This window comes from Bombina bombina, chromosome 6, assembly GCF_027579735.1.
Source record: "Bombina bombina isolate aBomBom1 chromosome 6, aBomBom1.pri, whole genome shotgun sequence".
Classification (NCBI taxonomy): Eukaryota; Metazoa; Chordata; class Amphibia; order Anura; family Bombinatoridae; genus Bombina; species Bombina bombina.
The window spans coordinates 571525854-571542235 of NC_069504.1; the positions used below are offsets into that span (position 1 = coordinate 571525854).

Genomic DNA, 16382 nt, shown 5'->3' on the forward strand with positions numbered 1-16382 from the left:
ACCTAAATTAAATACAATTAACTAACTTACAAAAAAAAGCAAACACTAAATTACACAAAATAAAAAAAGCCCCCCAAAATTAAAAAAAAAACCCTAGCCTAAACTACACTGCCAATAGCTCTTAAAAGGGCCTTTTGCGGGGCATTGACCCAAATAAATCAGCTCTTTTACCTGTAAAAAAAATACAAACACCCCCCCAACAGTAAAACCCACCACCCACACAACCAACCCCCCCCAAATAAAATCCTAAATTACAAAACCTAAGCTCCCCATTGCCCTAAAAAGGGCATTTGGATGGGCATTGCCCTTAAAAGGGCATTTAGCTCTTTTTCTATTGCCCAAACCCTAATCTAAAACTAAAACCCACCCAATAAACCCTTAAAAAAAACTATCACTAGGCCCTGAAGATCCACTTACAATTTTGAAGACCGGATATTCATCCTCAACGAAGCCAGGAGAAGTCCTCGGCGAAGCGGCAAGAAGTCCTCAACGAAGCCGGGAGAAGTCTTCATCCAAGCCAGCAGAAGTGGTCCTCCAGACAGGCAGAAGTCTTCATCCATCCGGTGCGGAGCGGGTCCATCTTCAAGATAGAAGATAGAAGATGCCGTTGGGGAGGTGTTTGCATTTTTTTTTACTGGCAAAAGAGCTGATTTCTTTTAGGGCAATGCCCCGCAAAAGACCCTTTTAAGGGCTATTGGTTGTTTATTGTAGGCTAAGGTTTTTTTTTATTTTGGGGGGGGCTTTTTTATTTTAATAGGGCTATTGGATTATGTGTAATTAGTTTAAATATCTGATAATTTCTTTTTTTATTTTGTGTAATTTAGTGTTTGTTTGTTTTTTGAAATTTAGGTAATTGTATTCAATTTAGGTAATTGATTTAATTGGAGTGTAATGTTAGGTGTTAGTGTAACTTAGGTTAGGTTTTTTTTTACAGGTAAATTTGTATTTATTTTAGCAAGGTAGTTAGTAAATAGTTAATAACTATTTAGTAACTATTCTACCTAGTTAAAATAAATACAAACTTGCCTGTAAAATAAAAATAAAACCTAAGATAGCTACAATATAACTATAAGTGATATTGTAGCTAGCTTAGGGTTTATTTTACAGGTAAGTATTTAGTTTCAAATAGGAATTATTTAGGTAATGATAGTAATTTTTATTTAAGTTAGGGGGTGTTAGGTTTAGACTTAGGGTTAGGTTTAGGGGTTAATAACTTTAGTATAGTGGCGACGACGTTGGGGTGGCAGATTAGGGGTTAATAAATTTAGGTAGGTGGTGGCGATGTTAGGGGCGGCAGATTAGGGGTTAATAATATTTAACTAATGTTTGCGAGGAGGGAGTGCAGCGGTTTAGGGGTTAATATTTTTATTATAGTGGCGGCGATGTCCGGAGCGGCAAATTAGGGTTTAATAATTTTATTTTAGTGTTTGCGATGTGGGAGGGCCTCAGTTTAGGGGTTAATAGGTAGTTTATGGGTGTAAGTGTACTTTGTAACACTTTAGTTATGAGTTTTATGGTACAGCTTTGTAGCATAAAACCCATAACTACTGACTTTAGATTGCGTTACGAATCTTGCGGGATAGACTGTACCGCTCACTTTTTGGCCTCCCAGAAAAAGCTTGTAATACCGGCGCTATGGAAGTCCCACTGAAAAAAGACTTTACGCAAATTGCGTAAGTTAATTTGCAGTATGGCCAAAAAAGTGTGCGGTGCCCCTAAACCTGCAAGACTCGTAATACCAGCGGGAGTGAAAAAGCAGCGTTATGAGCCTTAACGCTGCTTTTTTACTCATACCGCAAAACTCTTAATCTAGCCGAGTGGTAATTGACTTTGATTGTGATTATTTTCACACTGTGGAAACTGAGTGTTAAGGAATTCCTTGTTTTTTTGCTTATTTAATATATGTACATACACATATAACCCATACATATATATGTATATAAGCATATACATTTATATTTACTGTAAAAGCACTTTTCAGTGCGTTTTTTTCTGAACGCCCCACACCCGCCAACTTTAGCCCCCTAAAAAAAATTCAAGTAATAATAAAAAAAAAGTAATTATCAAAGCCTCTTTCAATAGTTTCTAAAAGCAATAGTGTTTTGAACAATGGAATAGGTGAAGTCTTGTATTACATTTAGAGCAGATAATGGCAGTGGGGGCAAAGAAGGAGGCAAATGAAGATTGTGTAGGCAGGGGAGGTGAAGAAAACACCAAACAAATAGCGATGTTACAGATGGAGGTAGACATGGAAATAAAAATATTACTCCATCTAGGTATTCATCAGAGGAGGACACTAACGATGATAGAGCTGAAAAAACACCTACAATTATTTGTATAGTGAGAACACAAATTGACATGTGAAGATAATGTTATTCTTTGATGAGGAGATATCTAGGTAGCATCTACATGTTTGGAGCACTACTTCACAGGAAATAGTGCTGCCATCTAGTGCTCTTGCTAATGTATAACATTGTTGCAAAACTGCTGCCATATAGTGCTGCAGACGTGCACACTCCTGAACTTACCTTCCTTCATTTTAACAAAGGATAACACGATAACAAAGAACATTTGATAATAGAAGTAAATTGGAAAGTTGTTTAAAATTGTATGTTCTATTAGAATCGTGAAATATTTTTGGGGGTTTTTATGTCCCCTTAAATAATTCTATTATACTATTTTTATGATAAATCAGATCATAAAGATAATGCTTCTAAATAATCAACAGGAGCCATTAGCTGTATCAAACAAAGGGTCTATGATTCCAAAGCTCCACACAAAATTCCAAAAAAGGAGGTCACTTCTTTCAAAATACAGTTCAATGAATGGGAGGAAATGCTACAAAACCAATGACACCAGAGGAAGTCACAGGAATAAGACACTACATTGATATTCCATCCACCCTCAGGAGACATGGTGAATTAAAAAAAAATGATATGTTAATTATTAGCACAACATATACTGTATAATTTTAGACACATAAATACAACATACATTCCCCCCATGCGCACAAAACAATACACAAACATGAAAGGACCCACTCATAATACTTTCGACTTTTACAAACATTTACAATAACATCAACTGACACAATAACAATTGTTTGGTTTATTTGAGGTAATGTGATGTCAACAATAATATTCAAATGGTCAGTTCTAGGGATGGGCGAATGTGTTTATATTCAAATTAGAATGTTAGAACAAATGTTATTGCAGAAATTTGATTTACATAATAGAATGTTGATAAGAACAAAATTTTTTAAAGAATCTATTATTTAATGTTATTTACAGTTTTCAAATTTGACATTCGAATTCACATGTGACATTCAAATTTGAATGTTTCATTCAAATTAGAATTTTACATTTATAGAACACAATTGTAGACTAGAAATACTATTTCGAATTCGAATGTGACATTCAAATTTAAATATTACATTTATAAAACACAGTATTAGACTAGAAATACTATTTCGTATTTGAATGTTACATTTGTTTCCAATGTAGCATTCAAATTCAAATATTACATTTATTAAACACAGTTGTAAATTAGAAATACTATTTTGAATTTGAATGTGACCGACATCACACAGCATCTGTAAAGGTTTGAATTCACTCTCCTTGGTTGCTTGGTCGGCAATTCCTTTCTACTACTACTTACTGCCGCTCGATTATACTTTGCCTATCAAGGCTCCAGCTTATTCCACTGCAGTGTGAATCTTTTCATAAATAACATTTTAAATTGTTTTATTTGATACCTCAAGTTTTTACATTGAAACCCCTGAGCTCATTTTATATTTGTCACATGACATCGGGGAGGGAAAATGGCTAATTGGGCCCAATTTGGACATTTCCACTTAAGGTTGTACTCACTTTTGTTGCCAACAGTTTAGACATTAATGTCTGTGTGTTGAGTTATTTTGAGGGGACAGCAAATTTACACTGTTATACAGGCTGTACACTCACTACTACATTGTAGCAAAGTGTCATTTCTTCAGTGTTGTCACATGAAAAGATATTATACAATATTTACAAAAATGTGAGGAGTGTACTCACTTTTGGGAGATACTGTATACAAATATATTTATTTGTTAATATGTGTATATAGACATTTACACATACATATACTGTATATGTATATAAGCATATGCATATATATTTATAGGAATAACATAGTTGGCATTGGCCGCACTGTAAAGGCACTTTTGAGTGCCGTTTTTTTCTGACACCCCACTCACACTAACTTTAACCCCTTGAAGGGACGTTAAACCCAAACATTTTCTTTCATAATTCAGGCAGAGAATACAATTTTAAACAACATTCCAATTGACTTCTATTATTTAATTTGCTTCATTATTTAGATAGCCTTAGTTAAAGAAATAACAATGCACACGGGTGAGCCAAACACTTGAGGCATCTATGTACAGCCACCAATCAGAAGCTACTGAGCCTATCTAGATATGCTTTTCAGGAAATAATATTAAGAGAATGAAGCAAATTAGATAATAGAAGTAAATTAGAAAGTTGTTTAAAATAGTATTCTCTATCTGAATCATGAAAGAAAAAAATGGGGTTTAATGTTCCTTTAAAACTGCTTTGTGCAGTTACATTTAAAAAATTAAAGATGCTAATATTTTTATTTTATTTTATTAAGGATATGTACACTTTATTTTGGGGGCAATTGGGGGACATTTTTAAAATTAACCAGAGGTCTGACCTTTGGTTAATTTTCGGAGTGCTAATTGCTTCCGAAAGCTCACAGTAGCATTATCCAGCCACTAGTAATGTCTGTTTTTTTATTGTGCGCTAAATTAGCACTTCAATTGTAATCTAGCCCATAGTGTTTTGTTTTTAAAACCATAGCGCATACTTTAGCAACATGCAGAGAAGAAATTCAAACTAAAAATGAACACATTTTAAAGGGACAGTCAAGTCCCAAAAAACTTTCATGATTTAAATAGGGCATGTCATTTTAAAAAAAACTTTCCAATTTACTTTTATCACCAATTTTGCTTTGTTCTCTTGGTATTTTTAGTTGAAAGCTAAACCTAGGAGGTACATATGCTAATTTCTTGAAGGCCGCCTCTAATCTAAATGCATTTTGACAGTTTTTCACCACTAGAGGGCGTTAGTTCATGTGTTTCATATAGATAACATTAAGCTCATGCACGTGAATTTACCAAGGACTGACCACTGATTGGCTAAAATGCAAGTCTCTCAAAACAACTGAAATAAGGGGCAGTCTGCAGAGGCTTAGATACAAGGTAATTACAGAGGTAAAACGTGTATTATTATAACTGTGTTGGTTATGCAAAACTGGGGAATTGGTAATTAAGGGATTATCTATCTTTTAAAACAACAACAATTCTGGTGTTGACTGTCCCTTTAAAAACACCATCAGTAAGTTCTGTCAGTTATGTTGAAAACCACTTATCTGACAAGGCAGTCACAGTTTCCCTGCAGAATCCCTATATATTGGCAATTTTAATGTGCTTCAGAACATATGCAACCTTGTCTATTGGTGGGGGAAAACATGTACACTTACATATACACACATATTTCATATATATTAATATCTTTCAATTTACATAAAATATATATAGGTTTCTTCTTATTGAGATGATGAATATATAGGTATTTTCAAATGCTGTTTATTTGTGGGCATGTAATATTGTGAAATGTTAATCATCAAATCTATGTTATCAACCCCAGACAATCTGTTATACATATAGCTAAATTCGTTTTTGTGAGTCATAGAGAACTGCTAGTTACAAGTGTAAAATTGTGCAGATTCATTGAAAAACTATAGTTGCGGTTAACAGGTTTGCGAGTTAAATATTGACAACATTACATGCTTAAAAAATGACAGCATGTGAAATATTTAAATGTAATGGCCATTTAAGCTATGTTGATGTAATAAAAAAAATTTACAAGCAAATTTAGACACTTATTTTATGTTATGATTATTTACAATTCTGTGGGTGAAGGTTGATTTAAATTCTTGTTCTAATATATTTTTTCATTTATATTATAAAGAAAAAAGAAAATCTATTTTGGGCATTTAACAAAAAATATTTCCCATGGTCAAAAATATTGGCACCCCTGCATTTCTGTCAGATAATGCACCACTTTGCCCAGAAAAGTGTTGCAATTACAAATGTTTAGGCATTCTTATGTTTATTTCTTTGTTTGTATTGGTATGACACAAAAAAGTGGAGAAAAAAAAGCCAAATCTGACACATTCCACGCAAAACTCCAAAAATGGACTGGACAAAATTTATTGGCACCCTCAATTTAAAGGGACAGTCTACACCAGAATGTTTATTGTTTTAAAAGATAAATAATCCCTTTATTACCCATTCCCCAGTTTTGCATAACCAACACAGTTATATTAACCCCTTAATGACCGCAGCACTTTTCCATTTTCTGTCCGTTTGGGACCAAGGCTATTTTTACATTTTTGCAGTGTTTGTGTTTAGCTGTAATTTTCCTCTTACTCATTTACTGTACCCACACATATTATATACCGTTTTTCTCACCATTAAATGGACTTTCAAAAGATACCATTATTTTCATCATATCTTATAATTTACTATAAAAAACATTATAAAATATGAAGAAAAAATGGAAAAAAAACACACTTTTCTAACTTTGACCCCCAAAATCTGTTACACATCTACAACCACCAAAAAAAACACCCATGCTAAATAGTTTCTAAATTTTGTCCTGAGTTTAGAAATACCCAATGTTTACATCTTATTTGCTTTTTTTGCAAGTTATAGGGCCATAAATACAAGTAGCACTTTGCTATTTCCAAACCACTTTTTTTCAAAATTAGCGCTAGTTACATTGGGACACTAATATCTTTCAGGAATCCCTGAATATCCATTGACATGTATATTTTTTTTTTTTCAAAGACATCCCAAAGTATTGATCTAGGCCCATTTTGGTATATTTCATGACACTATTTCACCGCCAAATGCGATCAAATAAAAAAAATTGTTCACTTTTTCACAAATTTTTTCACAAACTTTAGGTTTCTCACTGAAATTATTTACAAACAACTTATGCAATTATAGCATAAATGGTTGTAAATGCTTCTCTGGGATCCCCTTTGTTCAGAAATAGCAGACATATATGGCTTTGGCTTTGCTTTTTGGTAATTAGAAGGCTGCTAAATGCCACTGCGCACAATACGTGTATTATGCCCAGCATTGAAGGGGTTAATTAGGGAGCATGTAGGGAGCTTCTAGGGTTAATTTTAGCTTTAGTGTAGTGTAGTAGACAACCCCAAGTATTGATCTAGGCCCATTTTGGTATATTTCATGTCACCATTTCACCGCCAAATGCGATCAAAGTAAAAAAAAAACGTTAATTTTTTCAAAATTTTAGGTTTCTCACTGAAATTATTTACAAACAGCTTGTGCAATTATGGCACAAATGGTTGTAAATGCTTCTCTGGGATGTCCTTTGTTCAGAAATAGCAGACATATATGACTTTGGCGTTGCTTTTTGGTAATTAGAAAGTCGCTAAATGCTGCTGCGCATCACACGTGTATTATGGCTAGCAGTGAAGGGGTTAATTAGGTAGTTTGTAGGGAGCTTGCAGGGTTAATTTTAGGTTTAGTGTAGAGATCAGCCTCCCACCTGACACATCCCACCCCCTGATCCCTCCCAAACAGCTCCCTTCTCTCCCCCACCCCACAATTGTCCCCGCCATCTTAAGTACTGGCAGAAAGTCTGCCAGTACTAAAATAAAAGTTGTTGTTTTTTTTTTAAGAAAAAAAAAAAAGCATATTTACATATGCTGTGTTTAGGATCCCCCCTTAACCCCCAACCTCCCTGATCCCCCCCAAAACAGCTCTCTAAGCCTCCCTCTCAGCCTTATTGGGGGCCATCTTGGGTACTGGCAGCTGTCTGCCAGTACCCAGTTTGAACAATCAAATGTGTATTTTTTTATTTTTTTTTATTTTTTTTCTGCAGTGTAGCTCAATCCCCCCACGGACCAACCCCCACCACCTAAATCACACCTAAGGGTTTTTATTTAAGGCTAAAATGTCCCACTTTTATTTTGTTTTGGGACACATATCCGTAGTGTAGCAGTTCCCACCCGCTCCCTCCCCGTGCACGGGCCCGTACCCGCCCCCTCGTGCACGTGCGCGCGCCCGCGCGTGCCCCCGGACTTACCCGCCCACGATCCCGCCCCCCTCCACATGACCAGGGCCATCGATGGCCGCCACCCACCTCCCACACCGGCTCCCACCCACCAACGATACCGGCCATCGATGTCCAGTGCAGAGAGGGACACAGAGTGTCTCTCTCTGCATCGGATGGCCGTAAAAGGTTATTGCAGGATGCCTCCATATCGAGGCATCACTGCAATAACCGGAAAGCAGCTGGAAGCGAGCAGGATCGCTTCCAGCTGCTTTCCACACCGAGGACGTGCAGGGTACGTTCTCAGGCGTTAACTGCCTTTTTTCTGAGGACGTACCCTGCACGTCCTCGGTCGTTAAGGGGTTAATATACTTTTAACCTCTGTGATTATCTTGTATCTAAGCCTCTGCAAACTGCCCCTTTATTTCAGTTCTTTTGACAGACTTGCAGTTTAGCCAATTAGTGCTTGCTCTCAGATAACTTCACGTGCATGAGCACAGTGTTATCTATATGAAACACATGAACTAACACCCTCTAGTGGTGAAAAACTGTTAAAATGCATTCTGAAAAGAGGTAGCCTTCAAGGTCTAAGAAATTAGCATATGAACCTCCTAGGTTAAGCTTTCAACTAAGAATATCAAGAGAACAAAGAAAAATTGGTGATAAAAGTAAATTGATTTTTTTTTTCAAATTACATGCCCTATCTGAATCATGGCCTAGACTGTCCATTTAATATTTGATAGTACACCCCTTGGAAAAAATAACTGAAATCAATTGCTTCCTTTAACCATCAATGAGTTTCTTACACCTCTCTACTGGAATGTTGGACCACTCTTCTTTCGCCAACTGGTTCAGGTATCTCAGATTGGAAGGGTACCTTTTCCCAACTGCTGTTTTGAGATCTCTCCACAGGTGCTCTATGGGATTGAGATCTGGGGGTATATTTATTATAGTGCGGACGGACATGATACGATGTAGCGTATCATGTCTGCCGCACATCGATAAATGATGAAAGCATACGTTGTCGGAATTTATCATTGCACCAGCAGTTCTTGTGAACTGCTAGTGCAATACCGCCCCCTGCAGATTTGCGGCCGCTAGCAGGGTGTGTCAATCAACCCAATCGTATTTGGGTTGATTTCGGTTTGATTGATATTCGGGTTGATTTCTGTCTGCCACTTCAGAGTAGGCGGACAAGTTATGGAGCAGCAGTCTTTAGACCGCTGCTTCATAACTTCTGTTTCCGGCAGGCCTGAAGGCTCGCCAGAAACAAGGGGCATTAAGCTCCATATGGAGCTTGATAAATTGACCACCAAGACTCATTGATGGCCAGTTCAGTACTCTCCAGTGCTTTGTCTTAAACCATTTCTGGGTGCTTTTTGACATGTGCTTTGGGTCATTGTCCTGCTGTGAGACCCATGACCTTTGACAGAGACCCAACTTTCTGACACTGAGCCCTACATTGCACCACAGAATTCTTTGGTAGTCTTCAGATTTCATAATGCCATGCACACAGTCAAGACATCCAGTGCCTGAAGCAGCAAAGCAACCCCAAAGCATCAGTGAACCATGTTTGACTGTAGGGACTGTATTATTTTCTTTAAAAACCTAATTTCTTTTTCTAAAAACAGTAGAATGATGGGCTTTACCAAAAAGCTGTAATTTTGTTTTGTCTGTCCACAGCACATTCTGGCTTTTTTATGTTTCTGTGTCAGCAGTGGGTTTCTCCTGGGTCTCCTACCATAGCATCCCTTTTCATTCAGATGGTTACATATAGTGCGAGCTGGCACATTTGTACCCTGTGCCTGAAGGTTGGCTTGAATTTGTCCTTTAAGTTGATCAAGGTTCTTTATCCACCATTCAAAAATCCTTTGCTGCAATCTTTGATAAATTTTTCTCTTTAGTCCACCTCCAGGGAGATTAGCTACAGTGCCAGGCTGTAAACTTCCTGACAATGTTGTGCACAGTGGACTCAGGAACATTACGATCTTTGGAGATGGACTTGTAACCTTGAGATTGTCCATGCTTTTACACAATTTTTGTTTAGAAATCCTCAGACAATTCTTTGCTGCTCTTTCTCTTCTCCATACTCAGTGTGGCACACAGAAACACACAACAGAAAGGTTGAAACAATTTTTCACCATTTCAACTGGTTGCTGGAGTGATTTCTATATTGTCAACACCTGTTAACCCTTTGAGTGCTAACGATGGCTGTGAGCCATCGCAAATTGTCCCAGACAGGTGCTGACGCCGGCTCAGAGCCTTCGCTAGCACTCACCCACCTTGAGGGCAATCTGGGGGCTCCCACCTACTCCCACCCCAGTGATCTGGCCTGAATAGTGAGAGGAATCGACGGGGCTTCACAATTCGCATGGTGATGTCATGCGCAATGATGTGATGATGTCACTGTGCAACTTTATTTAAAATTAACAATGGACAATATAGGGAAATGGGGGCATGCTGCTTAGAAGCCTGTATCTCAGGCATCTAAGCAGCTACATACAGACCCCAAGACCCACCGTTGGAAAGGTAAGTCTTGGTGATCCAGAAAAAAAGTAAAAAATAAATATATTTAAAAAAAGTAAAAAAAAAAAAGCTCAAATCTAGCTTAGCACCCAGGTGGAAACTGGCTTAGCAGCCAAAGGGTTAATTGAAACAGGTGAGTTTAATGACAAATTACAGGAGCATCACAAACTTGGAATGCAATTATTTCTTATTTTGAGAAGGTGTCAATCATTTTGGCCAGTCCATTTTTGGAGTTTTGCGTGAAATATGTCAGATTTGGCGCTTTTTTTTTTCTCCTATTGTTTTGTGTCATACCAATACAAACAAAAGAAATAAGAAATAAACATGAGAATGCCTAAACATTTTGGGACAACACAGCTTCCTGTGAGTGCCAGTGAGCACCCAGGACTGAGCATGTTGCAGGGTCATGGAATGTGTACCCAGTCCAGTCTGAGAGTGCAGTCCCTTTCCGTGTTTTGTATATGTCTAGGGTCTAAGGTGTGCACCCTTCACTTGTTCCCAGTTTGTTGGATTGAGAGCTTGCATTGTGTGGCTGTTTTAGGGAACCAGGTTTTGGAAGGGACCTTGATGTGGTACCTGGGCTTGTCCCATTTGGCCAAATGTGGTAACTAACACTTCCATTTTTGCTTTTAATCTTAGCTGAGAGCTTGTAAGTGAGTGCTGGTTGTTCTCTGTGTGTGTATATATATATATAAATATCTTCAAGTGTGCAGATAATAATGATGAGCTGCCAAGAAAAAAGCACTCTCTGGTTTTGAAAACAAATAGTATTTTTACTAGTGTGACGTTTCGAGGTATTCATCCCATCCTGTCTGAGGAAGGGGTGAATACCTTGAAACATCACACTAGTAAAAATACTATTTGTTTTCAAAACCAGAGAGTGTTTTTTTCTTGGCAGCTAATATATATATTTATTGTAAGTATATGTGATCATTTAATGCACAAATATGTTTATAAGCCAAAAAAAAATAATAATGATAGAAACAATCAAAGTGAAGAATGTTTTATTGCCATTGTGTTGTTTCATCATCTGCTAGTATGCACACCACACATGGAGATATTAACATGTGATGCTTCTGAGCATCTGACATATAATTCTTAAGTACTGTGAACCTTTAACACATTTTTAACATGTATTTTATTTATTTTTCAATAAGAAAACATATAATTCAACTCTAAATGGTTGTGAAATTGATTTGTATTTTATGTTTTTTTTTTTGTTTACAGAAGAAAAGAATCAACAAAACACTTATTTCTGGTTTTATATGCAATATGCAAGGCTAGCCACAGTCCTTATAGATAGAAATAATTGCCTATTTTGCAATTGTTAGAATTTAAAGAGCCATTAAATACAGTGGAATTGCATAATCAATAAATATATAATAAAAAGACAATACAATAACACAATACAATTCAACTAAGCATTATTTGTTTCAAATGCACATTTAAAAGTTGTTTCCATCTTCCTTTCCCACTGCATCAGTTGACAGCCATCAACTAAAAACATATATATATATATATATATATATATATATATATATATATATATATATATATATATATATATATATATATATATATATATATATATATATATATATATATATATATATAGTGTAAACTCTTAAACATGGTCATTAGGAGCCAGTGCCTCATAAAGATTGTTTTTAAATTATGTTCATTTTATTATTGAGAATTGTATGCTTTTGCTTTTTATAAATTATTATGAAACTAGTTTTGATTTTATTGTCCGTTGAAATCCAAAAAGAATAGATATTTAAGTTGTTTTTTCTTCCTAAGTCTGTAGTGATGTTGTGTGTCATTGATGTTATGGGAGTGATAAAAAGAACATTGTAATATCCATGAAAAGGGAGGCCGATGAAAGAACAATTGGGAATTGAAAGTAACATATATCATAATAGTCAATATGCAAATGCTTACTATCGCCTTCGCATCCATTACATAATTGTGGCTTTTAGGCACTGGGACCCATTCAGTTATTAGTAAACTGATACATTAGAAGGATAGAGTTACTGCTCTCAATCATAGTTTGGCACCTCTTGTGGACCTCATTATAGGCTCTCTGCCCTGGACTAGGATTGTGGCTGACAGGTGTGTGCATCCAGGCCCTGAACCCATATCTTTCTTCACCTAGGAATGGAAAAGCAGTGTGAGTGCATATCAGAGAGAGTGAGCTGGAGTGATTTGTTGGGCAGGAGTAGATAGTCCCCAGATAGCAGCTTGGATGGAAGGGTCAACTGTTTTGTGATTCTTCTATTTGAGCAAGAGACCAATTGCATATATGTTTTTGAGGTTGGAATGGGAGACTGTTATTCAGTATGTATGTTATTTAGTATGCAGGTGATGGCTGAAGGTGGCCGGCTGTGATGAAGGGAAACATTTTACGGCATGCAGTGCAGAGGTAAGCGAGAAATTGTGTTGGTAAAGAAATGAGAGGTCTCATGTCTAGCGCTGCGGAATCTGTTTAGCGCTGCGGAATCTGTTGGCGCTCTACAAATAACCAATAATAATAATAATGTATGAGTTGGCCTACCCATCAACCACCTTTCAGGGAATTCTCTGTCCTCAAACTTGTCAAAGAGGGCTGGGTGATATAGAATATATGAGTGTTATGAGTGCTTTCATGTAATGACGCGTTGAGATTGTAATAGTAATACTATGGTAGGATTGGACAGGGGACAATGGACACAAGTATGGTCAAACCATGTGTACATCATTATAAATAAAGTAGCTGATTAATATCCTCCCTCCTTTATGCACCATTTTTTTGTGCCAAATGGGACAAATGAATGAACAAATCGATTTATTCAAACAATCATTCGTTCTTCAGCAATTTCTTCCAATAATGTATTAAACTGTTCATGTATTGGACTACTCGATTAAACAGCTAAATTCATACAAATTTGGATTCATCCAAAGCGTAAATGCACATTTCTAGAAAATATGCAGTCCAATATGTATACAAATGAAAAAAAGCAATGTTTTCACTGTTTGAAAAAAAAGCAGTGTTTTTTTCTTACATATTCAGTTATTCTTTCTTTTAAGTAATTAAATGTAAGGTCTTGTGTGTGCCTAGAGATATACAAATATGAAATCTTTAATTGGACCAATAATAAAATAATGCATTATTTATATACAAATACTTTTTTCTGCTTTATGTGTCTATTTCCTCCATCACTTAACAATGGTGCTCACCAGCAAGAATATGGTGAAAATTTGCAATGGGAATTCAATTGTGTTTTTGCTCTCACTTAACGGCATCCCAAACCAATATGGATGCCCAAATTATGAAATGTTGCCAGAACCTATATTTTCCTTTCATTTAATGCATCAGCCAAATAGCCACGTATGTCAGCCTGGGCTTCTTGATTTTAAATAGTGGTTGAATGTACTAAGTTGATTTTGCCACAGGTTGGCAATCATGCTTGCTTTTGAGCAAGGGTTATTGCTGATAATTATGGTCTTTAATTGAACTGTAAACAGAGCTTAGATGCTCTAATATTACCCATCTAACCTGATTTATTTAGGGGGTTATTTTAATATTTAACAATAGAAAATAGCAATTATCTTAGTTGTAATGATAAGGGAGTACAAGTTTTTTTTAAGAGGTTTAGGGGGAGGGGTGGGCTTACCTCAGTTTGCTGGAAACAACTTGTAATCTTTGTGAACTTATCTCTAATTGGCTGCATCAGACATAATGATAAAAACAATACCTTGAGATGCAATGCTGAAGAATGCCCATTCACATTATGCATCATTTCATGACTAGTTATATATACATATGCCAGCGTGCTAAATCCACACATAACCAGTAGCAAGCAAGAACTGGAACACTCACCGGACATCATAAATATAAAACAATTATAATTGAATCTAAGTTTAATAGAAACAGTGACTAAGCAGGTTAAATAAATCAAATTACTTTTAGTGATTCTTAAAAATCTATCTTATATCACTTACTTTAAACTAATTTTAAAATTCAACAGGTAAAATGAACATTTTAAAAAAAAAGAATAAAGAAAATGCATTATGGGCACCATCTCAATTATATGTGTCGCTCCGTGCTTTTTACTTTCTACATTTAAGTTAAAGGAAACCCATGTAACTTATTTACTCTAATTGGTAAGACGTTTAAATTGGCATGATGGCTTGCTTTGTTCTCTGTGAGACTTTGATTTACTTGTTAGAAGTGACAGGTAGGTCATGCTGGCTTGGAGAGAGTTTTCACAATGTTTTTGTTTTCCATCTAAATAATTACATTTTTATTGAATTCTACTTTGCAATCATAGCCTTCGTTTTGTTAATTTGCTATGAAAAAAAAAATCCAAAGATAGAAAATATATTATTAAAAAGATTTGTAATAGTTTTAAGATGATTGCAGTATATTTGGATCTAGTTTTGGATTTGTATGCTATGATACAGCGGTAACAAAATGATGCCCTTCAGTACCTCACACCTGGGTCATATTTCACTATACCACACTAACGTTCCCCATCTGCAACACATAGCTACTTTGCCATTCGTGTCCTCTCTGTGGGTGTCAATGCATGTATTTTTAGTTCTGTGGGTCGGTGAAAAGACCGCTGCTCCATAACTTGTGTGCCTGCTCTGAGGCTGCGGACATCAATCCGCCCCGATCCTATACGATCAGGCTGATTGACAACCCCTGCTAGCGGCCGATTGGCTGCAATCTGCAGGGGGCGGCATTGCACAAGCAGTTCACCAGAACTGCTTGTGCAATGATAAATGCTGACAGCGTATGCTGTCAGCATTTATCGATGTCTGGCAGACATGATCGCTACAGCAGATCATGTCCGCCAGTCGACAAATGATAAATTGGCCCCTAAAAATGTAATACATAAATTATACAATAAAAATATAATGTTTCCCAAGGGCTTAACAATATTGATGTGCTTTTAACAGTATCCAAATGGCTTTTTTTTAGCGTTATATGATTTTGGCTGCATTTGATATACAGATATGTTTTAGCAGAATTTATTTTTTGTCTGATAAAGAGTATTTATTTTAGCATTGCTATATTAGGCTATATTTTACATTTAAAAATGTTTTTTTCTTTGTTGCAAAGGGATAGAAAGTGTTCTGACACATTTGGCATTTTAACATAACGTTAGCAAGTGTGGTAATTGGGCAATAATAATTGTACTTCAAAAGAACAAAAGAAAACATTGAAGTTAACTGTGTGAGTTTCCATCTATGCTTATATATTTATTTATTTTTTTGTTCTAGGATGAAAAAAATCAAGTTTTGACAACGAATATATGGCTACAAATGGTAAGATATTTTATATATAGATGTTTGCATGAACACACACACAGACACACACACACAGACACACGCACACACATAAAGACACACACACACACATAAAAACACACACACACACACACAAACACAATTAACTCATAGGGGCACACACAGGCAAACACATACACACACATAAAGACACACACACACACACAAACACAATTTACTCATAGGGGCACACACAGGCAAACACATACACACATAAAGACACACACACACACACATAAAGACACACACACACAAACACAATTTACTCATAGGGGCACACACAGGCAAACACATACACACACATAAAGACACACACACACATAAATACACACACACACACAAACACAATTTACTCATAGGGGCACACACAGG

The 16382-nt window shown here is 36.2% G+C and overlaps 1 protein-coding gene across 1 annotated transcript in view; it reads left to right on the top strand.

Annotated features, from left to right (window-relative positions):
- CHRNA7 (cholinergic receptor nicotinic alpha 7 subunit) overlaps positions 1–16382 on the top strand; it is a 509577-nt gene that overhangs the window by 294064 nt on the left and 199131 nt on the right. Inside the window, exon 3 of the mRNA XM_053717538.1 lies at positions 15945–15989. Coding sequence (XP_053573513.1) covers positions 15945–15989 — 45 coding nt within the window. The remainder of the gene's footprint in view (positions 1–15944; positions 15990–16382) is intronic.